General features: G+C 43.5%; 1 protein-coding gene and 1 long non-coding RNA gene across 9 annotated transcripts in view; one reads left to right on the top strand and one right to left on the bottom strand.

The window, feature by feature from the left end:
- LOC142663315 (membrane-spanning 4-domains subfamily A member 4D-like) overlaps window positions 1-3,210 on the top strand; it is a 120,663-nt gene extending 117,453 nt beyond the window's left edge. For 7 of the 8 annotated variants that reach the window (XM_075841918.1, XM_075841917.1, XM_075841916.1 and 4 more), the window contains 2 exons: window positions 1,757-1,876; window positions 2,881-3,210. In XM_075841918.1, the coding sequence (XP_075698033.1) occupies window positions 1,757-1,876; window positions 2,881-3,069 (309 nt within the window). In that variant the 3' untranslated portion in view covers window positions 3,070-3,210. The remainder of the gene's footprint in view (window positions 1-1,756; window positions 1,877-2,880) is intronic. The other variant, XM_075841911.1, reaches the window with a different exon arrangement.
- Window positions 3,211-8,684: 5,474 nt separating this feature from the next.
- Window positions 8,685-23,339, bottom strand: part of LOC142663311 (uncharacterized) — a 155,916-nt gene continuing 141,261 nt past the window's right edge. Inside the window, exon 4 of the long non-coding RNA XR_012851079.1 lies at window positions 8,685-10,060. This is a non-coding gene — a long non-coding RNA (uncharacterized LOC142663311). The remainder of the gene's footprint in view (window positions 10,061-23,339) is intronic.

The following is a 23,339-nucleotide window of genomic DNA, read 5'->3' as shown; positions in this document are numbered from 1 at the left end:
TGATCAACTTTTAACACACAACCTTAATTTCTATCAGAAACTCACACAATCCTAAGAATTAAGGCCCTATTACACCGGCTAAAATTTTGGCCGGTGCAACGAGTGGCGATCAACAAGACAGCTCGTTGATCGGCGCTCGTTTGCTCCTGTCACAAGGAGCTATGTATGGAGACGAGCAGTCGTTACTTCGATCGCTCGTCCCCATACATTATTATCATGTCGGCAGCGCGTCTCCCTGTTTACACACCAAGATGTGCTGCCGACAACGGTAATGTCTCAGTTTTTTAAAATGATACGCTCAGCAGATGATCCAGCGTTGGCTCGTTAAACTGCTGATTGCTGCCCTGTTTACACAGGGCAATTATAGGGAACGAGCGTTCTGTGAACGGCCCGATAATTGTCCAATGTAAAAGGACCTTAAATTGGCTGTCCCAAATGCACCACTATCCTATCATCTCTTACATAAGGAATCAAACCAGACTTAGGAACATGAACTTTTTGGTTTAATTTTCTAAAGCAGAGGTGCGAAGACTGTTATCCCTCCCCTTAAAAAGCTCCAAGTGCGTAAAACGAAGAAAATGCTTATAATGTACTTACTAGGTGATGTCTTATACCATTGAGGCTCCATGCCGTTTTCCACAAAAGAGGCCTGCTTTGCTGAAGATGCAAGATGAACTCCGATGCCTTTTTACACATTTGGTAAACATATCCACGACTTTCCTCCAAAAAGGGGCCATTTCTGTCCCTAAATCCACTTTCAACTTGCCTTATAGGCCTCCATCCTTCTAAATTGGTTAATATCCTTCTTGCTGTAGCCCTAGCTAGGCTGATGTTATCCTTCCAATGATAATCCAGAGAACCTTCTCCCACAACTTATTAAATTAAGACTACAGAGAAGAGATATATAGTGTGCAGACGTAAAGACCGCAGACTGTTTCGACTTGGCAACCTTGGCCTCAATGCGGGAATTCCCATTTCAAAAATGAATGATGGTGTCAACTTGGGGAAATGTTTTTTTCCCCTTTTCTTTCTCATGTCTACAACCTAAAGCTCTTATTTTCCCTTCTGTGTCCTTTATCCTTCTTCACTCTTCCATTTCCAATTAGATTCGTAGCTACGTGCGTATTGAATTACGACACTTGCTTTGCTACTTTTAAAAAAATATAAAATAACGATCGTTACTACTACCGTTTGTCCCCATCTTGTCGGCAGCACATCTCCCTGTTTACACAAGATGTGCTGCCGACTATTGACGATTTTGCTCGACCTTGCTCGTTCATCGGCTGATCTTTGGCCTGGGCAATGATCAAGAACGATCGTTCGATTGAACGCTTGTTCACCCGATAACTGGCCAGTGTAGATGGGCCTGTAGTACTTTAGTGCCTGGTGTCTCACCTGGACACTTCAGCTTGTCCATCTGAAGGCAGCATGGCACAGCTCCATATGACATGACTGAGATACCAGGCCATATGAACCGGTACATGTGTTGCGGAGATGTTTGGTTTTCTATCAAGAATGATAGAACACAGCATCAGCGCTCCACTATTTTTAATACGTCATTACTCTACTATTATTTATAGGTGTGCTGGCCCATAGCTTATTTGTCAGACTACTTTTTTTTTTGTTCTCTTTTTTTATTGAGTTATTTTTATATCAAACCTGTACTATGGTGCTCAAAGGGGAACCTATAAAATGTAATTGTGTCCTATAAATATAGAATAAATGTAATTCTGGACTGTGCTGTTTTTGGTCACAGGTGGTCAGGGAGACTATATTTATATCATTGATCGTTGCCAGCCTCTTGGAGTTGTGTGTGTCCATTTCCATCTCTTCCTTTGGATGCAGTTCTCTGATAGAAAATTCAGTCTCTCAGCAGGTAAGAGGAATTGGAGCTAATTAGACAAACCACATGGACATTACATAGGACATGTTGTGCCCACTCAGGGCAGAAACGTTGGCAGTCACAATGATTTATTGCTAGTTATAGGTCAATATGTTTCAAATATGGCATTGCCAGGAAACAGAAAAAAAAAACATTAAAGGGGTTGTCCACTACCAGACAACTGATGACCTATCCACCGTAGACCTGGTGGGGTGCGGTGACTTGTCAAACACTTCAATGGTTTGTACAAGTAACCAGCTGTCCTTGGAAGGGAAGTCGTGAGATCACTAACCACATCACTTCTACAGTGTGGCAAAACTCAGAACTCGATCCACAAAAATCACTGATCAGCTGCTCCGGCTGCCTCCTGGTACCGGACGTACATGCCGGAAGCAGATGGCTCCGGTCGCGGAATAGTGGCCGAGCTGCAGTACTGCAGTATTCAAGTGAATAGTAGCAGAGCTGCTATTCAATGTACGAAGCCAACCGCTTCCGGCTCCATACATTGCATACTGTGCAGTGCCATCCGGTGCCCGCAGGCAGTCGATCGGTGCGGGGTCCGGGTGTCGGACCCGCTCCGATGACATACTGATGACCTATCTGGTGGATAGGTCACCCGTTGTCCAGTAGACAACCCCTTTAACTTCCAATATACAGATGTAACATGCTTGAAATGGTGGTGTAACCCTTTAGCTCTGTCACTGATGACACGTGTTGTCTCCTTATGTAAAGTTTAAACATATAGGGCTAAATTAACAATACATTTTGGAGATCGTTGTACTTATCACCGCCTATAGGGTTGCATTGCTATACAATATGCTCTTTAAGAGAAATATACATACAGAATTATGCTACACTACTCTATACATACACATAGTACAATACCTCGGAAGGAAGAAAACATATTTAGTGCAGCATTGTTATTCTACATACACATGCACTCCAGTAAAATAAATATTACTACCAAGTATGTGATTTTTATTTTTATTTTCTTCCAGCAGATTTTTGTAATGCAGACTGATGGCTTGGCCCACAACATTCATCCAACAATTTCCCATTTGGGAGTACCCGTGACTTCTGCAGTAGCTCTTATTCCTCACTACCCGGCCTTCCCAACCAGCTATGATAATCAGAAAAACTCCAACGTCACCTTGAACAACCCAAACAATTCATCACTTTCACAATGAAAATCTGAAAAGTATTTTTCTACCAGAACAGAATGTTTTTATTTAGAATTTTAAAGAATAGCCCCACACTTGACCCCTATGCTGTCTGCAGCCATATGCTATATAAAGATATAGTTTGCATCAAATTGTCTTCTCACACTAGGAGTTGTTGCTTTTTTTTTTTGCCCGAGACACTTTAAATTGGCTGCTTAATTTGACACAAATTTTTACAAATAAATTCCTTCTGAATACTGCCCCATTTGCATAGTTTATAAGAGCAGGGCCACATATGAATGATGTGCTCAAATGAAACAACTGTCCATGGTCCCAGGCACGAGCCCACACAAATCTACTATTATAAGAAATACACAGGAGTCTCAGTGGAGCTCTTGATCTACATAGTCAAACCAGAAGATTGCATCAGTATGGGTCTGTTGCATCATTTACCATTGCAGCTTCACTAGGCCAAGTGGTTACCCTTCACCCTAACAAATTAACGTTATAAATATACACTTACCTTACGTCCTACTAGCAACACAGTAATGGGATTTAGCAAGAAGTAACCCCATAGGGTGGGCCCTCTTGTCTTATGGAACTCAAAATTGACCACTCAACAGCCGTCTCCTCAGAGAACCGAGAAGTTGTAGCCGCCCTCTACAGGAAGGGATGTAGCGTCAGAGTTTGGGCGTTCTGGTGTCAGAAATGGAATCTTAACCACCGCCACTAGGCGGGACTGCAAACTTAACGCAGAGCCTCGGCCATCCTGATTGACTGTGTTAAGGGCTATGGTCAGTGGCGGATTAAGTAAACCATGGGCCCTGGGCTGTTCCTCCTTGTCCACCACCGCCCTGCCACGTCATGTCTATATTAAACACCACCTTTCTGTGTGAGCATTGACAAATGAGTGCTACGATTCCCCATGTCAAAGGGCTGTGTCCCTACATACTGACAGTCTCCAACCATCGCTGACAGTATCACACTGTGTAGGGACACATTCTCCTGACAAGGGGAATGGTAACACGCATTTGTCTATTAGTCCTGGGTACACAAAGACTTTATGTGGAATACAAGGATTTCCGATAACAGACATGTCAGGAGAGGTGACAGATAAATGCAATGACTCACAGGAGATGTCTTCACTGATGGGTCGTTCTCTTTTCTTCTCCATCTGACACAGACCGTTATGGCGACTTCTCCTGATGACTGCAGAGTTTCCTGATGAGAAATCTTTTCCCCTTGATTCTGTAGCCATTTTCAACGTCTATAGCAACATAAAAATTCAGAAATAAACACCATAAATTGTCTTATACCCCAGACCCCTAAGAAAATTAAGACCCAGGCCCATACATTAACTCAAACCAATAAATTCAGTCCCCAAGAGGTAACTAAACTTTTAAAAAACATTTGGCGTGTCATAGTGAGAGTGATATGTCAGAAGTTTTGATCGATGGGGGTCCCAGCATTGAGACCACCACCGATCACTAAAACAAAGCAGCAGGAGTGCCCGGGTGAGCGCTGTTCCACTTCATTTCTGATTGTCTTTCCTCGTCGCGGTGTACGGACTCATAGACTTTCTGTTGTGCCCATAGACCGCATACTCGGCTATCAGAGGAAAGACGATCAGAAACAAAGTGGCTCCTCACTCACTTGAGCGCTTCTGCCACTTTGTTTCAGCGATTGGTGGGGTCTCAGTGCCCGGACCCCCACCGATTAGAACATTTGACATGTCACTATGACATGTAATTTTTTTTTTAAAGTTTCGTTAGTTACCCTTTAAGCAGTCAGACACCCCTCCCCAGTGAATCTGACTGACTGCTGAGTGCCCTATGGGAGGGTCTAAGCGTCTGACACTTAGGGCGGATTTACACGAGCGTGTGCGTTTTGCGCACGCAAAAAATGCGGCGTTATGCGCGCGCAAAAGACACTTAACAGCTTCGTGTGTCATCACCATATGATGCGCGGCTGCGTGCCTTTCGCGCAGCCGCCATCATTATGACACTCTGTATGTTTGTAGCACGTGGTGCTTTTCTGTTTGCAATCATAGTTATACTGCTGTTGAGCAAATCACGCACGTCCCACGGAGGTGCCTCCGTGTGGCATGCGTGATTTTCACGCACCCATTGACTTCAATGGGTGCGTGATGCACAAAAAACGCAGAAATATAGGACATGTCGTGAGTTTTACGCAGCAGACACACGCTGCGCAAAAATCACTGACGGTCTGCACTGCCCCATAGACTTACATAGGTCCGTACGACACGCGTAAAAAGCACGCGCGTTGCACGGACGTATTACACGTTCATGTCAATCCGCCCTTATGGCTCTGGGGGGGGAAGGAGTTATTCCCCTATAGAACCCTCAACAGTCAATCAAACGCTCTGACCCCCCCCCCCCCTGCAGTATAATAACTACTGAGGGCTCTATGGGGGAGATTATACTGCTTGGGGGGTTCTGAGCATCTGACTTACTGCAGAGGGCTCTATGGGTGGGAAATTATTTCACACACAAAAGATGTGAGATTAAACACCCTATATACAATTCACACTAACACCACACACTATATATTCAAACCACACACACTACACGCACACACTATATAGACTTACATTATAGACACTATAAACACAGCACACACTATATACACGCACACACTATATAGACTTACATTATAGACACTATATACACAGCACACACTATATAGACTTACATTATAGACACTATAAACACAGCACACACTATATACACAGCACACACTATATAGACTATATACACAGCACACACTATATACACAGCACACACTATATAGACTATATACACAGCACACACTATATACACAGCACACACTATATAGACTATATACACAGCACACACTATATACACAGCACACACTATATAGACTATATACACAGCACACACTATATACACAGCACACACTATATACACAGCACACACTATATACACAGCACACAGTATATACACAGCACACACTATATAGACTTACATTATGACACACACATACACACAAATAAACAAACACACACACACACGCGCCTCTTCCTCTGCGGTGCTTGTCTCTGGCAGCCTCCAGGACCTTAATCATGTGACTGTGACGTCACCACAGGTCCTTCACCCTCTAGTTTCAGTTTTGCCGTTATCAGGCAGCTGCTGGAGGTTTAAACAGGAGGGACAGTGCACAGCAGCACAGAGGAGCAGACTGTCAGGGAGACTCCAGCACCTGCCAATCACAATCTCTGACAGTCTGCTCTCTACAGCTGATGTGCTGTGCCCCTGTTCCCTGGCCGCAAATGACTCCCCCTGCACATCCCCCCGCCTCTTCATCAGCAGCACGTGGGACCGATGACCGCTAGAATGCGGCCGGCAGCAGCCCTGGAGTTTTTTTTCACTTGTGTGCGGTTTGGGCAGCTATGGGCCCCCGTGCAGCCTTCGGCCCCGGGCAGCTGCCCGAAACGCCCATATGAGGATCCGCCACTGGCTATGGTGCCTCTTCTGTGGAACCCTGGTCTGCCTTGTTGTTGAGTTCTGTGGCGTCAGAGGAAGTTTTTCCACATTTGAAGGGTCTATGTCTACCTTAAATGACTGCAGTAATGATTACCCCTTCTTGTCAGAGAAGCTCTCCATGATTTTAATCAGCTTGGAGCCAAAGAATCTACTTGACTCATACACTAACTCACAGAAGTTGTATTTGAAAACATTAAGGCTGCATTCACACAAACGTGGCCAACCTCGGACGTGAAAAACTACAGTTTTTCACGTCCGAAGTGCACCCGTGCAGGGTGCATTATCACGCATCCTCCATAGACTAGAGTCTATGGAAGGATGTGTGAAAATGCAAGAAAATAGGGCATGTCCTATTTTTTTACGGACCCTTCACGTGCTCCGTTGAAACAGCGATCGAGTGAACGGCCCCATTGAAATACATGAGTCCGTGTGACGGCTATTGTTTTAACGGCCGTCACACAGACTAGATACATGCTCGTCTGAATGAGCCTTAACTCAGACGTTCTCTCTGGCTTAAACTCTATCAGTGGTAGATAGGGCCATAGTCTTGTCTGACAACCGTACCTGTTGGGATTTAGTATCACCCAGATAGTCGGGGACCCAACTGATGTTATCATCATGTGTAGCTCCAGCATCTATATCTACTTGGATCTATAGGATGGATTTTTGTTAAACCTTGGAGATTTCCAGAAGTCAATGGAACTAGGGATTTCAGGCCAGTCTTCCATGCCCACTAGGCCCTTCAAGCACACCCTTGAAGATTAGACCTGACCTCAGCTATTGCGCGTGCGCGTCTCCACAGACGCGTCTCTAAGGAGACAGCGCAGGCGCAGAGCCTGTGTATTAACGAGAGGAGAGCGAGGCAGGCACCCGATATCACCGCAGCATGCGCGACCCCAGAGAGAAAGTTAGCAACGTGAGTATGGATGAAAAGATTCAAAAGTGCAGCTTGACCCGGTAGTTTGTATGTTGTAAATTAGGCACATCCCAGAGCATTCCCCCTATTTTGTAATAGGGGGAAATAGTGATGATAAAATTAGTATACACGAGAATGCAGTGGCCAGTAAGAATAATAAAAAAATATGGACAATCTTGGCAGAAGCCATATAAATCTTTGAAGGAGGATCCCACTGCTTAAGTGTACCTCATCGATTGGAAACATGGACTGTACTCAGGATGTTTCCACTTCTGCCATCATAACATTTGGTTCAAATCTTCATCCACTTTGAAGGCCCTAGGCTCCCCAGAGGTGGAGACTAGAGCTTCCCCCCTTGGTCAACATCCTGGTCCCTTGACTGTATGGACTTCAACAATTTCCGTTGGAATGATAAATTGCCTGGGCACATTGCCCATGGCAACGCTTAGACTTTCCTGATAGAAGGAAGACTGATTCTATCATCGCAGCATAGATTTTTGGGCAGTCGTTAAATCACATCAGCTCATCTTGCAGAGATGGTTCACCAGCAAGGTCACAAGGGTGACAATTTTGGCACTTAGAAAGTTAAAGGGGTTATCTGGGGAGTAAAAAAAAACAAAACACAAACATGTCTAACCACTATTATGTTACAATTGCACTTCTTTCCAAGAAGAAAATCACATTCTGAGTTACTCACCGATCCCTAACACTGTATCCGCGGGCACACTTCCAGTTAGTAGGCGTGATTTGTTGTCCCTGTGCACTCCATAAACTTCAATGCATGCCATGCCGCCCGCCCAGCCGTTTGTCTGATCGGCTGTGTGCTTTTACGCTTGCCCACCGACCTACCCACTTGCTCATCCTGATTACAGCTCTTTCACTCCAACAGGGTACTTACAGCGCCAGCCGCTGTAGCAGTCACAAGGAATGATGACACGCTGGCCCCGTTCATGTTAGTGGTTATGTGAGACGATGATGCGCCGGAGCTATCGGTCTCGTGAGACGATGACGTGCCGACACCACTGAATGGGAGACTGATCTCGGTCACATGGGCATGTGTCGGTGCGTCTAGAACTACCCAAGTGCCGGCATAAAACAACAAATGAGAACAAGGAGTCGCAGCGCTACATGTAATAGAAAAGAGTAAACATTTTATTTATTACAATATCACAAAAAAGAGAAATATAAAAACAGTGCGAGGATCTAAAACAAAGTCTGTATGTGGACCACTCCACAAGATAGTAATATTGCCATGGGAATGGTGTTAGTATCACAAAACAGTATAGTAAAGGTATATGCACCATACAGCAAGAAAATCCATTAGTCAAATGTATAGAATTGGTAAAACATTGTAAATGTAATACCTCACATCTTTGAACATAATGCGAGGTTAGCACCAACACAGTTAAATACCTAGAAGTTTCAAACATAAAAGACAATGGAAAGAGAGTGTGCCGTGATTATAAGTCACAGGTCAAAGGGATATGACCTGGGATGTGAATCTATGCCCGTCTGGTATAACCAGGGGAGCTAATGTAACAAACCTTATCCGTAGAAGTAGTTAGGAGGTCCACAAAATGACACAACGCCCCGACGCGCGTTTCGCTAGTACAGCTTATTCAGGGGGTATTTAGCAATGTGTATCATGTCCCGTTTAAATATTGTGCCCCGAGTGATCAGCAGGTGTGTTCCAGCGTATCAGAAAAACTGATCTCTGGCGAATGCGCGTGATTGTATCTGGGGCCACGAGACCTCCATCGCCGGTCGTCACAACGCTACTGCGCGTGCGCGTCTCCACAGACGCGTCTCTAAGGAGACAGCGCAGAGTTTGTGTATTGACGAGAGGAAAGCAAGGCAGGCACCCGATATCACCGCAGCATGCGCGACCCCAGAGAGAAAGTTATCACCGTGAGTAAGGATGAAAAGATTCGAAAGTGCAGCTTGACCCGGTAGTTTGTATGTTGTAAATTAGGCGCATCCCAGAGCATTCCCCCCGATTTTGTAAAGAATGGGAAAAACAGACATACCAGTGTGAGGCATGTGCTGAGACAAAACAAAAATAGTGATGATAAAATTAGTATACACGAGAACGCAGTGGCCAGTAAGAATAATAAATAAATATATATTATTATATCATGAACCTATATCAAATCAGTGCCTAACATAAATAAGGAAAGAAAAAGTGACAAATAAGCAGAGAGTAAAATAAATAGGTCGTGAATTGGTGAATAACACAATTTTATACAAAACATATAATAAAATCAATACATCAAAAACAAATGTGAATTAAATACGTGAATACCACGTAGAAAAACCGCAAACTACAATAGATTGACAAAAACAAGTAAGTAGTGTTACGGGTAGGGGAAGGGGGGAGGGAGCTGCCTACAAAGTCGAATAAACCAACGTAGTTAATTTCTGTCAAAAGGCACAGTTGATTTCAAGTATGAAAAGATCTCTTATTATTTCTCATAAACGTGTTGATAGATGATCAGACAGATGTTTGATGGTCCCACATTGTTTATGTAACATCATGGACACCCAAGAGTCAGACACTATGAATATCCTCAAACGGAATCTGGACATGAACGAAAAACAAACAATTAATGACATATAACAAAGAGTACAAAACAATTTTAATAAAAAAGGCAGACAAAAGCCTTATAAGAAGGCAGCAAAGCACAATTTCTCATTGAGGCCAAATGGGGTCATAGTTCCTAAAGTAACGATCCACCTACATTCCTTTTGTGCAAGTATCATCTTCGCATTTCCGCCTCTGACACCACAATGTACCTTGTCAATTCCCCATGTCAGACAAGTTTTGAGGTCGCACCCATGGTGTAGTTTGAAGTGTTTGGGGATAGTCTTCAAGAATGTTAAATCGTTGATCTATTTTGCGGTCATGATATCCCGTACATGTTCACGAATGCGGATTCTGAGTTGTCTAGATGTTAACCCTACATATACCTTTGGACACCCACATGTCGCATAGTAAATGACATGAGTCGTGCTACATGAAATGTAGTGCAGAATTTTAAAACGATGTCCATTATTAATGGAGTCAAAAAAGGTTGTCCGTGATATGTTAACACATGCCACGCTGTCACCACACAGGTAAATGCCCTGAATCGGACCACTTGTTGAGAAAGGGTTCAGCTGTTTTGGTATATAATGACTTTTATCCTGCATTTCTTTGAGGTTTTTGCTCCTCCTTGCCGTCATTTGAGGATTAACCGCAGGGCTGTCACCAGAGTGGGTTCCATCTGCAAGATAGGCCAATGTTTTTGCAATATAGATCTCATTGTTTGCCACTGGTTAGTATAAGTGGAGATGAATCTAATCTTATTATAGGCCACATCTTTCTTTTTAGTTCCTGACGGGTGTAACATATGTTTACGTTCAGTTGTTTTAGCCCGACTGTACCCCTGCTTGCTCTCGAAATCTATCTTTTAGGTCCCTTGACTGGTTCTCAAATTTTTCCTCAGTTGAGCAGATCCGCTTCATCCTGAGGAACTGACCAACTGGGACAGCCCTGACAGTAGAATGTACATGTGCCGAGGTGGCATGCAGGAGGGAGTTGACCGACGTCTCCTTCCTGAAGATGTCCGTCTGCAATGCTCCCTCCTCATCAGCCTCAATGGACACATCTAAAAAATCCACTTGTGTCTATCAAAGATGTAAGTTTTATGTACAAAGTGTTCAAATTTAGTTGTTGCATAAACCTAGTCAATTGTACTTCTGTGCCTTGCCAAATGATGAACACGTCATCAATATAGCGTAGCCAGCACTGCACATGATCGGCGACGCAGGCGCCGTCACCATGCAGAACTTGTCTCTCCCAAAACGCCGCACCCATGGCAGTGCCTTGTTTTTGTACATAAAATACATCCTTGAAGACAAACATTATGTGTAAGAATGTATTCCACCGGTTCGACAACCAAATCACAAACTTGGCTGTCCCAGTTTCTCATTCCCAAGAAGAAGCGGATTGGTTGAACTTGATGGACATGTGTCTTTTTTTTTTCAGCCGTACTAACTATGCATTGACACCATCATGGTGTCGAATGCTTGTATATAGTGACTCTACATCGGACGTGACTAAGAGCATGTCTGGCTCTAGGGATATCCCATCGATTCTTGTAAGTATGTCAGTAGTGTCTTTCACATAAGAGGGCGAGCATTCGACCAATGGCTTTAAATAAAAGTAAATAAACCTACATACAGGATCACATAGACCCCCAATCCCCGACACTATCGGTCGGCCGGGTGGGTCCACAAGACTTTTGTGGACTTTTGTGGACCTTAGTGAGAAGGTAAAAGGTGGGAATTCAAGGATATTTGACAACAAGACCATCGAACACTTTTTTCGGAATTATCCCTTTATCCAAAGCTGTACTCAAGATCTTAACCAGTTCAGAGAAAAAGGAACATATTGGATTATGTGTAAGTTTCCGATACGTCTGTTTATCCCTCAGGTGGCAAAACGCTTCCTTTTCATAGAGTTTGATTGGCCAAATCACGATGGTCCCCCCTTGTCCCAAGTGCCTGAATACCAGAAGGGTCTTGGAAAAGGAGTAAACAGTGCAAGATTGACATTACAACTATATTAGTAAGGGTGATATATTTGATCGTTTAGTCCAGTTGGGGATCGTTTCTACTGTCCAGATTAAACACTATAATAATAGGCAGGGGGATATCACAATCCCTGCAGCTACCGTGCTTTCAATTGGAGGTTGTTTTTCTTTAACCGGATCAGGACCGGGCAATTTTGAGCCTTCAGGACCAGACACCGTTTGCCCATTTTTAGCACGCGTTAGTTAAACAGCTATAACTTTTTTATTTGTTGGGCAAGCGACGTGATTTTTTGTGAAGACCATGCAGGTTTCTTTTTTATCATTTTAATACACATCCTTTTTGCTTTTTTAGAATTTCTAGAAAATAATAGCAAAAAATATGCTTTTTTACTTTATACAGTGGAGGAAATAAGTATTTGATCCCTTGCTGATTTTGTAAGTCTGCCCACTGTCAAAGACATGAACAGTCTAGAATTTTTAGGCTAGGTTAATTTTACCAGTGAGAGATCCATTATATATAAAAAAAAAATAAAAAAATAACATTGTCAAAATTATATATATTTATTTGCATTGTGCACAGAGAAATAAGTATTTGATCCCTTTGGCAAACAAGACTTAATACTTGGTGGCAAAATCCTTGTTGGCACACACAGCAGTCAGACATTTTTAGTAGTTGATGATGAGGTTTGCACACATGTTAGATGGAATTTTGGCCCACTCCTCTTTGCAGATCATCTGTAAATCATTAAGATTTCGAGGCTGTCGCTTGGCAACTCGGATCTTCAGCTCCCTCCATAAGTTTTCGATGGGATTAAGGTCTGGAGACTGGCTAGGCCACTCCATGACCTTAATGTGCTTCTTTTTGAGCCACTCCTTTGTTGCCTTGGCTGTATGTTTCGGGTCATTGTCGTGCTGGAAGACCCAGCCACGAGCCATTTTTAATGTCCTGGTGGAGGGAAGGAGGTTGTCACTCAGGATTTGACAGTACATGGCTCCATCCATTCTCCCATTGATGCGGTGAAGTAGTCCTGTGCCCTTATCAGAGAAACACCCCCAAAACATAATGTTTCCACCTCCATGCTTGACAGTGGGTATGGTGTTCTTTGGGTCATAGGCAGCATTTCTCTTCCTCCAAAAACGGCGAATTGAGTTAATGCCAAAGAGCTCAATTTTAGTCTCATCTGACCACAGCACCTTCTCCCAATCACTCTCAGAATCATCCAGATGTTCATTTGCAAACTTCAGACGGGCCTGTACATGTGCCTTCTTGAGCAGGGGGACCTTGCGGGCACTGCAGGATTTTAATCCATTACGGCGTAATGTGTTACCAATGGTTTTCTTGGTGACTGTGGTCCCAGCTGCCATGAGATCATTAACAAGTTCCCCCCGTGTAGTTTTCGGCTGAGATCTCACCTTCCTCAGGATCAAGGATACCCCACGAGGTGAGATTTTGCAGGGAGCCCCAGATCGATGTCGATTGACAGTCATTTTGTATGACTTCCATTTTCTTACTATTGCACCAACAGTTGTCTCCTTCTCACCCAGCGTCTTACTTATGGTTTTGTAGCCCATTCCAGCCTTGTGCAGGTCTATGATCTTGTCCCTGACATCTTTAGAAAGCTCTTTGGTCTTGCCCATGTTGTAGAGGTTAGAGTCAGACTGATTAATTGAGTCTGTGGACAGGAGTCTTTTATACAGGTGACCATGTAAGACAGCTGTCTTTAATGCAGGCACCAAGTTGATTTGGAGCGTGTAACTGGTCTGGAGGAGGCTAAACTCTTAATGGTTGGTAGGGGATCAAATACTTATTTCTCTGTGCACAATGCAAATAAGTATATATAATTTTGACAATGTGATTTTCTTATTTTTTTTAAAATATAATCTATCTCTCACTGGTAAAATTAACCTAGCCTAAAAATTCTAGACTGTTCATGACTTTGACAGTGGGCAAACTTACAAAATCAGCAAGGGATCAAATACTTATTTTCTACACTGTAGCTAATTTTGTTCTGGTACAGTCTTACCTAAAAATAGAGCTTTTATTTGTGATCGTCACTGTCCACTGTAAATTTTGATACATTACTTGTCTATCTTAGCGTAATTGGGTCAGAGTTTTTTGGTGGTTTTTGATGCGGAAACAACGTCGGAGACCACTACACAAAACGGCTGAAAACGCCCCCCCCCCCCCCATTGATTTCAATGGGGGCCGGAGGCGTTTTTTCCCCCGCGACTGAACAATAAACGCTCGGGGGAAATAGAAGCGTCATGCCCTTTCTTCAGGAGTTTCCATCTCTGACGTCCCATTGACATCAATAGAAGTTAAACCCAGCAGCAGCCTGCTAATACCGGCATCCTGGCGATCATGTGACCAGTCACATGATCACTGGGACAAGCGCTGCTGCCTCTATTCTATACACAGTTCTCATTGAGCGCTGTGTACAAGTGATCAAGGAAGATAGAAGGAGCGTAAGCTGTTTCTATCTTCTCATCAGGGTCCCCGGCAGTCACTAACTGCCAGGGACCCAACGTTCAGCTGCCGATCACTCGAGCAGCAAACTAAAACCTGCGCCGTAAATACACTATGACGCAGGTTTTAAGGACGCTGACCGCCAGTTGTTTATATACAGCCGGCTGTTGGGAACCGGTTAAAAAACACAGCCGCGGCCAGGGCCACCTGGCAGTTCTGGTAAATGCCATATGGGCTGGTTGGCTGCCACCCACAGTTTTTTTTAAAGGGGTTTTCCCAAAAATCATAAATTATCACCAATTTGATTATCGCTAGGGGCCCCACCACTGGGACCCCCACCGATCGCGAGACCGAGGGTCCTGAACCCCCAGATCCTCCTCACTGCTCGACCGCAGTGAATAGGACATTGAATGGAGCGGCGGTCAAGCTTGCGCACTAGCCATTGCCTATGGGAATGATGGAAACAGCCTCGTACAGCGCTTTCCACCATTCTCATAGTCAGTAAATGGAGCGGCGGGCGCATGCTAAACTGCAGCTCCATTCAAGTTCCCCACTCCGGGGGTGCAGTGATGGGGATCTGGGGGTTCTCACGATGGGGGGGTGTCCCAGTGATGGGGTCACTAGCGAAAATAATGGTTAGGTGATCATTTATAATTTTGGGAAAACCCTTTTAATTATAGCTGCGGACTGGGTGTCTGATCAAGCTTATGTGTAAGCGGCAGCTAATACTCAGCCTATACTCAGCCTATACTCAGCCTATACTCAGCCTATACTCAGCCTGAGCTTGTGGTATGGTGCATGAGCAGTATCTAACCAGTAAGTGTCTTCTGTGTGGACTCTGGTTCAAATCCTGATGTGTGGCCTTGTTCAAATAGATATGTTGCTGTGTGGTGGTTATAGTGGTGTGGAGGCAGTGCAATGACAATGCTGCTGCATAAGAAAGTTACTTATATGAAGAAAGTTACTTATACAGCTGTCTCTTTTTCTAGACAGCTGTATTTATTTAGTAGATTATTGCAGATTTCAGCAGATTTCAGCAATATACTCCTCATTAAAACAGGTATCATAATCCATCACGCCATAAGTGGCACTTTGGGAAAGGGGGGGGGGAGCTGCCTAAGATCACCAGGAGAACAATGTGGGGATTAGAACCCATGTTGTACAGGAGTGACCCCTGCGCTCAACTCAGATCACATAAGCTTTAAGGCAGGAACACACGAACACACGAACACACGAACACACGAACACACGAACACACGAACACACGAACACACGAACACACGAACACACGAACATGTACACATTTGTCACCTCTTAAAAAAAAAGGGGTAACCGGACTTTCAACAAGAAAAACTTTAGATCACATTGGGGCAAAACACGACAGCAGCTTGGTGCTTAAGTGCTTTTAAAGCTGGAGACACAAGGAGGAGATCCTGGGGATAGAAACTGCATGTTCCTGACTCCTCTAATTTATCAACAGAGAACTTTACCAGTGGGCTGCATCTGCTGTCAAGAGCTTGTTGCAAATTCTTCCAAAGATGACATGTTCTTATTCCAGCTGGATTTACATTTGGTCTTATGGGGACACTAAGAAAGTCCAGCTATCAACCTGAGCTGGTGGTGTGATGCATGAGTAGGGTCTAAACAGTGAGCATTTTCTGAGCAGCCCCTGGTTCAAGTCCAGGTCTGTAATGTTGTCCAAAAGGTTAGTTTGATGGATGGTGTTTATAGTGGTGTGGAGGCAGTGCAATATGTTGTTAAAGACGATAGTTACTTATACCGCTATTTCTTTTTCAAGACAGCTGTATTTATATAGTAGATTTCAGCAATATACTCATCACTCAAACAGGTATCACGATTGGTTACCCTGTCACCTCATAAAAAGTGAGGTAATGGGGCAGATCTTGGCTCCTGAGTGGGATGGCTGCCCAATCGCCTTAATCCCGTGTCCTTGCAGCTCAAAGTGGCCCTTAACGACTGAAACCTGCCTTAAAAGAGTCTGAAAGTAGGCAGTTGGATGAGTCAGTTCAGAGGGTGCTTATCCTGAGGCCACATTACACTTTCATGAAGAGAAACTTTAGACCACATTGCGGCATGACAGCACAGTGGTTTGGGGCTTAAGTTCTTTCAAAGCTGGAGACACAAGTAGGATATCCTGGGGATAGAACCTGCATGTTACTTACTCCTCTAATTTATCAGCAAAGATCTTTACCAGTCCGCTACCTCTGCTGCTGAGAGCTGGCTGCAAATTCTTCCAATGATGACATGTTCTTATTCCTGCTGTAAGTGACGCTTAAATTTGGTCTTATAGGGACAATAAGAAAGTCCAGAGATCAATGAGAGCTGGTGGTCTGGGGCTTAAGTCTTGTCTAAGCAGTGAGTGTCTTCTGTGTGATCTCTGGTTCAAATCCTGATGGGTGGCCTAGTCCAAAAAGATTCATTGCTGAATGTTGTCTATAGTGGCGTGTAGCCAGCACAATTAGATGGTCACTACAAAAAAAGTTACTTATATGAAGAATGTTACTTGTACAGCAATCTCTTTTTTGAGACAGCTGTACTTGGCGAAAATTTTCCAACAATCTACTCATCACTCAACCAGGTATCATAATCCATAGCTGGCACCTTGAGCAAGGGGAGAATGCCACAAGGAGGACAACATGGGGATTAGAACCTACATTGTATAGAAGTGATCCCTGCACTCAACTCAGATCACACAAGCTGTGAGCCAGCTAGACAGCAGATACACATCAACACGTTTATCAACACGTTTATCACCTCTTTAAAAAAGGGGCTATCAGACTTTCAATAAGAGAAACTTTAGATCACTTTGGGGCATGACAGCGCTGTGACTGGGTGGCTTGGGGTTTAAGTGCTGAGTTCAAGAACACTGGAGTGTTGTCCTGTGCACCTGGGTTCAAAGCTTGCTGCGTGCTGCTTGTGTGGCAGATGTCATTCTTCTTACTTATACAATCTTCCTGCCTGTGCTTAAAGGTGACAATATTTTTCCAACAATTTTGTCAAGTGGCTGACGCTCAACAGGACAATGCATTTCTCTTTTAAAATAATTCCTCACATTGTGAACCTACACTGGGAAAAAGCTGGAGACACACAGAGGAGATCCTGGGGATAGAACCCATATGTTCCTGACTCCTCTATCAGCAGAGAACATTACCAGTGCACTATCTCTGCTGTCGAGAGCCAGCAGCAAATTCTTCCAAAGGTGACATGTTCTTATTCCTGCTGGAAGTGACAATTACACTTGGTCTAATGAGGACAATAAGAAAGCTCAAAAGTCAACCTGATATGGTGGTCTTGGGCTTAAGTAGTGTCCAAACTGTGAGTGTCTTCTGTGTAGACCCTGGTTCAAGTCCTGTTGTGTGGCCTTGTCTAGAGGGGTACATTGTTTGGAAGTTTATAGTGGTGGGGAAATAAGTATGTTGCTGCATAATAAAGATTCTTATGCAGCTGTCTATTTTGAGATAGCTGTATCTGTATATTAGATTATTGAAGATTTCAGCAATATACTCATCACTCAAACAGGTATCATAATGCATCACTCCATAGGTGGCACTTTGGGAAAGGGGGAAGCACCCCAGTGTCACCAGGAGGAAAGCATGGGGATTAGAGCCCACGCTGTATAGAAGTGGTCCCTGTGCTCAACTCAGTTCACGCCAGCTGAACCACCCACAGGAACCACCCACAGGAACCACCCACAGGAACCACCCACAGGAACCACCCACAGGAACCACCCACAGGAACCAACCCTTAAAAACAAGGGGTAATCAATCGGACATTCAACAAGAGAAACTTTAGATCACATTGGGGGATAAGGGCACAGCAGCTTGGTGCTTAAATACTTTCAAGGCTGAAGACACAAGGAGGGGATCCTGGGGAACCCACATGCTCTTTATGCCTCTAATTTATCAGCAGAGAACTTTACCAGCACGCTACCTCTGCTGTCAAGTGCTGGCAACATTCTTCCAAAGATGACATGTTCTTATTCCCGCTGGAAGTGACGATTACATTTGGTCTCATGGTGACAATAAGAAAGCTCAGTGATCAACCCATGCTGGTGGCACGGTGCATGATCAGTGTCTAACCAGTGAGTGTCTTCTGTGTGGACATTGGTTCAAGTCCTGATATGTGGCTTTGTCCAGAAGATATCTTGCAAATAATGAGAAGATTGTGGCATTAGAAAGTTGCTTATGCTACTGAACTATCTTACTTTTACAGTACATTATGGCATATTTCCGCAATATACTCATCCCTCAACAAGTGTCGCGTTTCATCACCCCATAGATGGTGTTCTATGAGAAAGGGGAAGGATGAATTTTGAGCACATAAGCTGTGAGCTCGCTGCTCTGTGGCTACACCGGAACACATTATTCACCTCATAAAAAAAAAACACAGTAATCTGACAGAACTCACTTTTGACCACATCAGGGAATGCCTCGCCTTGTGAACCTACACTGGTGAAAAGCTTTCAAGACTAGAGACACAAGGAGGAGACAATGGGGATAGAACCTGCATGTTCCTGACTCCTCTAATTCATTAGCAGAGAACTTTACCAGGGTGCTATGTCTGCTGTGGAGAGCCACCAGCAAATTCTTACAAAGATGACATGTTCGTATTCCTGCTGGAAGTGATGATTACATTTGGTCTTATGGGGACAATAAGAAAATTCAAATATTAACCTGAGCTGGGGGCATGGTGCATGAGCCATGAGCAGTGTCTAACCAGTGAGTGTCTTCTGTGTGGTCTCTGGTTCAAATCCTGAGGTGTGGCCTAGTCCAAAAAGATTCCTTGCTTAGTGGTGTGGAGGCAGTGTGATGAGAACATCACTGCATAAGGAAGTTACTTATAAGAAAAATGTTTCTTATACAGCGGTCCCTTTTTCAAGACGGCTGTACTCAAATTTTCCACAATATACTCATCACTCAAATAGATATCATATTTCATAGGTGGTACCTTGGGAAAGGGCCCCAAGGTCACCAGGAAGACAATGTGGAGATTAGAACCCACATTGTATAGAAGCGATCCCTGCACTCAACTCAGATCACACAAGCTGTGAGCCAGCTGAACAGCAGATACACAAGAGCACGTTTATCACCTCTTTAAAAAAAGAGGCATTCAGACTTTCAACAAGAGAAACATTAGATCACATCAGGGCATGACAGTGCTGTGACTGAGGGGCTTGGGGTTTAAGTGCTGAGTTCAAGAACACTGGAGTGTTATCCCATTCAAAGCTTGCTGTGTGCTGCTTGTGTGGCAGATGTCATTCTTTTTACTTATACAATCTTGCTGCCTATGCTTAAAGGTGACAATATTTTTCCAACAATGAAGCGGCTGATGCTCAACAGGGCAATGCATTTCTCGTTTAAAATGAGGTGACACCTTGTGAATGGCTTTCTAGACTAGAGACACAAGGAGGAGATCCTGGGGATAGAACCCACATATTCCTCACTTTTTAAATTTATCAGCAGAGAACTTTACCAGTGCGCTACCTCTGCTGTTCAGAACCAAGTGCAAATTCTGCCAAAGATGACATGTTCTTATAATTGCTGGACGTGATGATTACAATTGGTCTTATGGGAAAGTCCAGGTATCAACCTGAGCTGATGGCGCAGTGCATGAGCAGTGTCTAACCAGTGAGTATCTTTTGTGCAGACCCTTGTTCAAATCCTCGCGTGGGGTCTTGTCCAAGAAGGTACTTTGCTGGCTTGTGTGGAGGCAGGGCAATAACAATGTTGCTGTGTAAGAAAGTTACTTATATGAAGAATGTTATTTATAAAACTGTCTTATTTTTCTAGACTGCGGGATTTCTATAGTAGATTATTGCAGAGTTCAGCAATATACACATCACTCAAACAGGTAACATAATCCATCACTCCATAGGTGGCACTTTAGGGAATCTGCCCAAGGTCACCAGGAGAACAATGTGGGGACTAGAACCCACACTGTATAGAAGTGATCCCTGTGCTCAACTCAGAACATGCAAGCTGTGAGCCAGCTGCACCACAGATACCCAGCAAACCATTTATTCACCTCTGGGTAATCGGAGTTTCAACAAGAGAAACTTTAAATCAAAATGTGATGTGACAGCATGGTGGCTTGGGGCCTAAGTGCTTAGGCTAGGTTTGCTATGGTGTTAGCCCATGTACCTATATTCGAGGCTTCCTGAATGCAGCTTGTGGGGTAGGTGGCATTCTCCTAACTTATACAAGTTTGCTGACTGTACATAATGGTGATGATGGTTTTCCAATAATTTTGCCAAGAAGTTGAGAACAGGGCAGTGCATTTCTTCTTTAAAATGATGCCTCGCCTTGTGAACCTGCACTGGTGAAAGGCTTTCAAGACTGGATACACAAGGAGGAGATCCTGGGGATAGAACCTGCATGTTCTGCACTCCTCTAGTTTATCAGCAGAGAACTTTACCAGTGTGCTACTTCTGCTGTTGAGGGACAGCTCCAAAGATGACATGTTCTTGTTCCTGCTGGAAGTGAAAATTACATTGCTGGACAGCAGATACACCACAACATGTTTATCACCTCTTTAAAAAAGGGGCACTCAGACTTTCAACAAGAGAAACATTAGATCACATCAGGGCATGACAGTGCTGTGACTGAGGGGCTTGGGGTTTAAGTGCTGAGTTGAAGAACACTGGAGTGTTATCCCATTCAAAGCTTGCTGCGTGCTGCTTGTGTGGCAGATGTCATTCTTCTTACTTATACAATCTTGCTGCCAGTGCTTAAAGGTGACAATATTTTTTAAACAATTTTGTCAAGCGGCTGACGCTCAACAGGGCAATGCATTTCTCTTTTAAAATAATTCCTCACCTGCTGCTTCTGTCTTCTCCGATGTCTTTTTACACAGCGCTCAATGAACGCTGTGTATACGAATAGAGGCAGTGGCCGCGCCGCTGTCTCTATTCCTCCCGGTGATGATGTGACTGGTCACATGATCGCCGGGTGCCGTTACTGACAGACTGCTGCTCGGTCTAAGCAGCTATCTGAACCATCATGGAGTTGATCCAAGTGACACAGCTTCACAGATATAGTTACAAGCAGGTAAAACTACCCTCAGTGCATCCCAGCTTGCATTGGTCATTCTAAACTATTATCCTCAAGTCATTTTAGAAGTTCATTAGCGGCATGTATCGTCGTCAGATATTTATTTTGAATGTTACGAACAATGACGATCCAGTTTGATCCTTTTTGATCAGCTCTGCAGCATTCTCTATAACTAAGGTAATGTGCATGACTAGAGGTTTATTCAGTATATAGATACTAATGGTTGAAAGAAAGTTCAGGCAGCTACTGTATATCAAGTTTCTTGAAGTATTATAGCGGAGCAGCTTTGTGCACTACAATTCCCATTATGCTTTGTTTATAAAAAAATTACACTGATTTGCTTTTCTATAATTTTATTACACATTACCTGATAAAGTAAAAAGAAATTAGGTGTATCTATTGTGTGTGTCTTATTTAGGCACCATATGCTCATATTATTGGAGGACTTTATGGCACTGTTATGTATTTGCTTCTTGGGACTGTTATGTGGGCACTGTGTTGGACTGGATGGTGGCATCATTTTTCACTATTATTTGTGCTATATTATGCCCAGGTGCCTCCACAGACTTTAACTTGTAAATTAAGTTGTAAATTATGTTGTATTTCTCAGGGTGGATTTACAAGCTAAGATAATATAAATGGCTGGAATGCCTGGCAGAATTACAATGGCGTACCCAGCCTTAGTGATAACTTATAAAGCATATCGGGCATGCACTCATTCTGCGCAGCATTATCCCTTGTTGATATAAAAAATAACTTTCCTTACAAATGGCCCTCCCCTTCTATCAAATATCTGGGCATATTGGTACCTAAAAAATCCTTCTCTCCTTTATAAACTTAATTATATTCCTATGCTGGATTCTATAATAAAACAGCTGAATTCCTTAAAAATCCCCTTCATGTCTTGGTAAGGAAAAACCTTTTAAAAACCTTTATAGCTCCCAAAATACTATATTTACTACAGACTCTTCCGATATGGTTCTTAACTGTCCGTAAATTATTCTCCACTTTTCTACTGAGACCTCAACTTCAACATACACAGTTGATTAATTTTCCTAGGATGGGAGATCTAGAATGGGATGGGAGGTCTAGGATGGGATAGGAGGTGTAGGATTGTCTGACATTTACATATACTATAGAGCAAATCACCTAAGTAGATGGATTTTATTACATCAGTCTTCACATTCCACATTGTATACGGAGCTGGAACATACACTGATGTCCAGTAGAGAAAGATGTGCATTGTGGAACCTTCATAGGAGCTCACTTCTCATTCACTTCTCAAGTGTCTTCCTTAAGGGCACAATATTAGTGTGGCAAGATTAGTCTGTCAAACTAGACCTACTTAACCTCCCCTTTCCCCATATGCCACTCATCCTCCTACCCTGTTATTTACACCGACATGAAAAAAATACAACCTGACTGATAGCAAACGTCTGTTTCTTTAAGATTGTCATGACTACTAGCCTAGCTTCTGGGCGGCTCTGGCTTGAGTTGCAGAGGCAATCTCATTTCTCTGTTTTCATCCTATCAGATTGTAGGGTGGAGTATTTAAGACTGGTTAGTTCTTTTATTGTTGCGTGTGAATTTCTTTGTATATGCAAGTATCTGATCAAGCTCCTGGCTACACCCTGTATCACCTGACTATTTAGAATCTTGGAACTGGACCTCGGCTTGTCTTTAGATTAACCCTTTGCTCTCTGATTTGGACATTCTGCTCTCGGCTGGTTTTGACCTCTACAACTC

This window comes from Rhinoderma darwinii, chromosome 11 (genome assembly GCF_050947455.1).
Source record: "Rhinoderma darwinii isolate aRhiDar2 chromosome 11, aRhiDar2.hap1, whole genome shotgun sequence".
NCBI lineage: Eukaryota > Metazoa > Chordata > Amphibia > Anura > Rhinodermatidae > Rhinoderma > Rhinoderma darwinii.
This window is presented reverse-complemented; position numbering and strand designations above follow the sequence as displayed.